Here is a 6,000-nt window from a genome sequence, read left to right as displayed (position 1 = left end):
AAGGTAAGATGTGGACTTTTTTCTTCTCTAGACTAGTTACTGGAAAATGTGACAAACTCTCTTTATAACATGAATAATGTTTATTCAATAAATAAAAATCCATATGAAAATTTTTATATATATATATATATATATATATATATATACACGTGTGTGTGTATGTGTATACACATAATCACCGGCAAAAACGATGTCCTTTGGTCCACACAGAATTAAATAAGGTAAGATGTGCACTTTTTTCTTCTCTAGACTAGTTACTGGAAACTGTGACATACTCTCTTTATAACATGAATAATGTTTATTCAATAAACAAAAATCCATGTTAAAATTATATATATATACATATATACATATACACACACGCACACACACTGACAAAAATGTATTTTACCTATATATATTAAAGATGAAATGTATTACATTAATATAAGCAAATGTAAATTAATTAATTTTTATTCTAATATTAGTGTTTTAAGTGGTCTCAAACTCTTTTTTATTAATATTTAATTTTTTTATTTTAATTTTAATAAAACAGTTATTTCATTGTTAGTGTGTGCCATTTTTATTCTTTTTTTTATTTTTATAGGTTTTTATTTGTATATGAAGAGTTTATTTGCAAAAACAGATTTTTTATATAACATAACGATTTTATTATTGTTGTTGTTATTGTGTTTTATGATGTTAGCTGTATTTTTAAGTTATTTTTACTTAAAATAACCCATCATTTTATTGAGATTAATTGGAATGCACAATGCAAAAACATGATTTTTGAAAATTGTTAAAAACAATTTGCTTTTGCAAATGAACTCTTCATATATTTATATACACATTTTAAGTAAGGAAAATGTTTTTTAGTTAACTATAATAACCCTGGTATAGGCTGCAAATGTGTGATATGAATACAAATTTTAGCCCTACCATGTATATTATTAACCCAGTTTAACTGTAAGAAAACATTCTCTGTGTTTGCTTTCACTTAACACCTGACCTTTGTGAATCAGTAATAGAAAGCAAAAGATGAACGATGACCGAACTGTGAGCTTTACTGACTAACCATCAAACAGGAGTCATCTGAGACACGACGCACAGTCTTTATTGTACTTAAATACATAGACAAAAGTAAAAGTTCTCGAGATAAAATCTGGTAATATTTTACAGTAAATACATGGTTTGAAATGTACCAAAAAGTAGTAAATATATATTTCATATATACAGTGAATATATAACATAAACGGTTATATAGGCGACAGGTTAAGACAGCAGAGTTGAGTATAAGCAGAAAGTCATTATAAATCCTTAGCCCTGTGCTTCAGCTTTATTACCGCCAAGACGATTCTCTGGATGTCAGGACTGCAAGACACATAGAAAAGTACATTGAGTGATGCTGTTGCGAAGTTCAGTCATGAGAAGTACAAAAATACATCATCTGCGGGCTTTCAGACACATGCACACAGCAGAAACAGAACAGAAAGAAACCTCGAACCCAGAGAAACGTCCAAACTGCGTATGAACCCTGAGTTATAGCGCTCGCTAAACCGGCAACACACTGCCTCGGTCGTATAATGAATATGCAGTACAGCACAAGGCATTGATAATGTGTGGGAATCATAAATTTGATGGAATTTGTTCTTTGGAAATAGCAAATACACAAAGAGACGTTCCAGCAGTCGTACTTTGCAGGGTGTCCCGTAAGTAACATATACACACCAGAAAAACAATCGATAACTAGATAAACATCTACTAAAATATCAGACTTTGTCATTTATATGTCGTTTATACAAAGACAATGTCATAACGGGAAAGTTTCAGTTAGCAACTGGTCCAGCTTTGATAAAGTCCCAGTTTTGTAATTGTTCAAATGTATATGAGTACAGAAATAGTTCAGATGTTTGAATACTGGTGGTTTACAATCACATGCCACAGATGTGATGCTAAAAAACGACTGTTTTATGTACAGTGTTCACAATCTTTGTACTAACATTCAGACTGTTTGGATCATTGTCCACTCAACACATCTTGACAAATAGTTAAGGAGACAAGAGGAATTCAGATCACACATAAAAGCCATCCCGTAATTAAAGGGAAAGATCACCCAAAAATTAAGATTTGTCCTCATTTACTCGCTTTCATAGTGTCTGAACCATATGACTGATTTTTTTACGTAAAACACAAAAGAAGATTTTTAGCAGAATGTTCATGCTGCTGGTTTTCCATTCAAAAGCATGTAGTAAACAGGGCTGAAATTATAAACCATTTTTATGAATAGAATTCTTCTTATCTAATATTTTCTAAATGAAGAATAAAGAATTATTTTGTATTTCTAAACATATTTCTTAAGAATGTTTTTAGCTTTTTTCCTTAATTATTCTAAAGACAAAACTTAAGATCTATTTGAATTTCTGAAAAGAATGTTCTTAAAAATCACTGTAAAGTTCAGACTTCCAACTTGTCTAAAATCCCCAAAGGTAAGATGTTTAATGAATGTACTGGGTTATTCGAATTTACTTTATTTATTCATTCATTTATTTATAAGAATACAATGAGACTAATTTTACTACCAGTCAAAAGTTTTTGAACAGTACGATTTTTAATGTTTTTAAAGACGTCTCTTCTGCTCACTAAGCCTGTGTTTATTTGATCAAAAGTAGAGCAAAAACAGTCAAATTCAGAAATATTTTTACAATTTAAAATAACTGTTTTCTATTTGAATATATTTTAAAATGTAATTTATTTCTGTGATCAAATCAAATTTTTCAGCATCATAACTTCAGTCTTCAGTGTCACATGATCCTCCAGAAATCATTCTAATATGGTCATTTGCTGTTCAAGAAACATTTTTATTATTATTATCAATATTTAAAACTGTTTATTAACTTTTTTTTTTTCAGGATTCTTTGATGAATAGAAAAATCCAGAGATCCGCATTTATCTGAAATAAAAGCTTTTGTAACATTATACACTATAACATTCAAAAGCTTGGAGTCTTGGGAAAGAAATTATAGAAATTAATACTTTTACTTAGCAAGGATGCTTTAAATTGATCAAAAGTTACAAAAGATTTCTATTTCAGATAAATGCTGTTCTTCTGAACATTCTAATCATCAAAGAAACCTGAAAAAATTCTACTCAGCTGTTTCAACATAATAATAACAATAAATGTTTTTTTTTTGACCAGCAAATCAGGTGATTTCTGACAGATCAAATAACACTGAAGACTGGAGTAATGATGCTAAAAATTCAGCTTTGAAATCACAGGAATAAAATACATTACATAATATATTTAAATAGAAAATAGTTATTTTATATAGTAAAATTTTGAAATATTTTTACTATATAAAATAACTATTTTCTATTTAAATACATTATATATTTATTAAATACCTGTTTTTGCTGTACTCTGGATCAAATAAACAGGCTTGGAGAGCAGAAGAGACTTCTTTAAAAAAAACTTTTGACTGGTAGTGTACATATATACATATTACTGTTATTAGAGAATTTGCATCAATAATTTAAACAATGATCAGTCATGATTATGCATGACATGAATTAAAAACACTACAAAAATGAGTCCAATAGAGACCTCATTTCCACTTTTACAAATATGACCAATTTTTGGCGATTTTAAATACACACTGCACTAAATAAAAATAACAACAAAAAAAAAAACGACAGCTAAACTTCTTGTCAAAAAATGGAAATTAACATTATTACGGAAAAGGCAGTTTATAAAATAAAATAAAAATAAATAAATAAATAAATAACTTGATCAGTGAGTACCGTCATACAAAACTTTTTAGTTTTCTTAAGTTATCTTAAGAAATTTCTTAACTTCTTTCTTAAGAAAGTTTTCGTAAATCCAGCCCCATTCAAGCTTAAAAACAAACCAAAACCTAAAAGTTTTTTTTCCCCTCAACTTTTTCAGCAAGTAACGCCATACAACTAAATATCACCTGTCATTTTCTTCTTAAAAACATTATGAAACTTTAATTTTGATAAAACCAGCCCTAGAGGCTGTCAAGTTCAAAAGCAATCCATCATAAAAGTGTCCTCTCACTTTTTGCACTATATTTCAAATCTTCTAAAGTCAGATATAAAGTATATTTCTGTGAGAAAGAGATCTAAAATTGTTCTTAACAGATCAATTTCCATTCATATCTCATTTGTACTTACGTATATTCAAACTTGTCACATACACGTTGCCCCAGTTTGACATCAATGACGGTAAACACATCAAACCTATGCTCCAGCTCATCACAAAAGTCTGAGAAAATATTCCTGGTTGGAAACGAGCAGCGTGAACATTCTTCAAAATATCTTATTTTACGTTTCATGGACTAAGGTGTCATACAAGTTTGGAACACCAAGTAAAGTAAATGATAACCGAAATTACACTTTTTGGGTGAACTATCCCTTTAATAATACACACACACACACACACACACACACACACAGCTCCACTATAAATCAGCAAAACAGCTGGTAGGACTCACAACGCAAGGACACCGAACTGGGACAGAAGAGTATAAAGAAGAATAGGAGTGTAGAACTCAAGGGAACATGGCAGAAACACTTTAGTTTGCATCAAACTTTAAGCCAAATTACATCTTCATAAGCAAAAATATCTCAACTTGTAAGATGTAATTTGAAACCAACCCACTATCCCTTAAACTAAAGTGTTGAAGAGCACAGGTTGTGTTCACACTTTGTTTTGAAAGGCACTACATACTGATTTCATAGCATTGTAATATATACCATCTATATTTACAGACAAAATTAGCATGTGCTGTATATTAATAGCAATATACAGCGACTGAAAATATATCAGTTTTGGACTGAACTATATGGTTATGTTGCGTAAATTAGTTGATGCAATGCCTTTCAGCTAAAGTGCTACAATAATCAGGCATGTTGATCAGAAGAAGGTTAAGGAGGGCCACCATGCAGGCACCTTCACCCAGAAAAGGGCTGCCGCCACTGGGCGTGTGGCAGCTGGGGTTGCGGGGCGGTGCAGGGCGGTGCGGGGCAGGCAGGGAAGTAGCGGCAGCAGCATCTGTCACACATACACACCCTCAGGATTCAGGCTGGACACCAGGGGGTGCTGCAGGTTGCGTGGATGACCCAAGAACTGCTTGGCAGTGGGACGTGGGGGCGAATCTGTGGGAAATATACAACAACAACAACAACAACATAAGTCCATATAAATACTGAAATATCTGTACTACTAATGACCATATAACCATACTGTTTTTCAGTGTGCAATGTTTATGCATGAAAACAAAATGCAGTATACAATCAAAAATCACTCTGTGTTGCAATGCACTTTCCATTTCAAAAGTAAGAAATGAGCTGAGATGTTTAGCATCTCTTTCTTTACATAAGACATATTCATACTAAATTGAAATTTAAACATAAATTCAAGATGACTGGATGCTATGTTGTAAATTAATAAGCATAAACAATGTTATATGTTATAGAGTGCGACAATTTAGCATTGTATACTGCATACTGAAAGTATATACTGTACACTTTTTTTTTCTTTTTTTTTTGGGCTTTTTTGTGCCTTTAATAAACAGGACAGTAGAGAGATGACTAGAAAGTATTGGGAAGAGAGAGGGGAACATGATCGGCAAAGGACCCCAAGACAGGATTTGAACTCGGGTTGCCTCAAGCACAGCTGTGGTATATGTCGGCGCACTAACCACAAGGCTATTGGCGCCGACGTACTGAGTACTATTTTAAAAAATAGCATGTGAAACAGTATGCATTATGCAAGTATAAACATTTGAAACAGTAGTATGCTACAACGTCACGTCAGCTCTTCACGTTGAATGTTTCCTTTGAATTTAGCAAACATTATCCAGCGATTATCTTTCATTTTTAGTGCAATTTTGTTTTAAAAACTTAGAGTAGCATGCTGTTTTAAAATAAACAATTCCGAAGAAAATCCGTAGATCATACGTTTGCAGTTTGCATTTGTTACATCAAAAATGGAGGGTCAAG

General features: G+C 31.8%; 1 protein-coding gene across 5 annotated transcripts in view; it reads right to left on the bottom strand.

Moving 5' to 3' along the window:
• Nucleotides 1–1,067: 1,067 nt before the first annotated feature.
• The window catches only part of rassf7a (Ras association domain family member 7a), a 54,551-nt gene continuing 49,618 nt past the window's right edge, over nucleotides 1,068–6,000 (bottom strand). For all 5 annotated transcript variants that reach the window (XM_051099877.1, XM_051099879.1, XM_051099880.1 and 2 more), the window contains 2 exons: nucleotides 5,068–5,154; nucleotides 1,068–1,350 (listed from right to left, as the gene is read on the bottom strand). In XM_051099877.1, coding sequence (XP_050955834.1) covers nucleotides 1,319–1,350; nucleotides 5,068–5,154 — 119 coding nt within the window. In that variant the 3' untranslated portion in view covers nucleotides 1,068–1,318. The remainder of the gene's footprint in view (nucleotides 1,351–5,067; nucleotides 5,155–6,000) is intronic.

Source organism: Labeo rohita, chromosome 25, assembly GCF_022985175.1.
Source record: "Labeo rohita strain BAU-BD-2019 chromosome 25, IGBB_LRoh.1.0, whole genome shotgun sequence".
NCBI classification, from domain to species: domain Eukaryota; kingdom Metazoa; phylum Chordata; class Actinopteri; order Cypriniformes; family Cyprinidae; genus Labeo; species Labeo rohita.
This window is presented reverse-complemented; position numbering and strand designations above follow the sequence as displayed.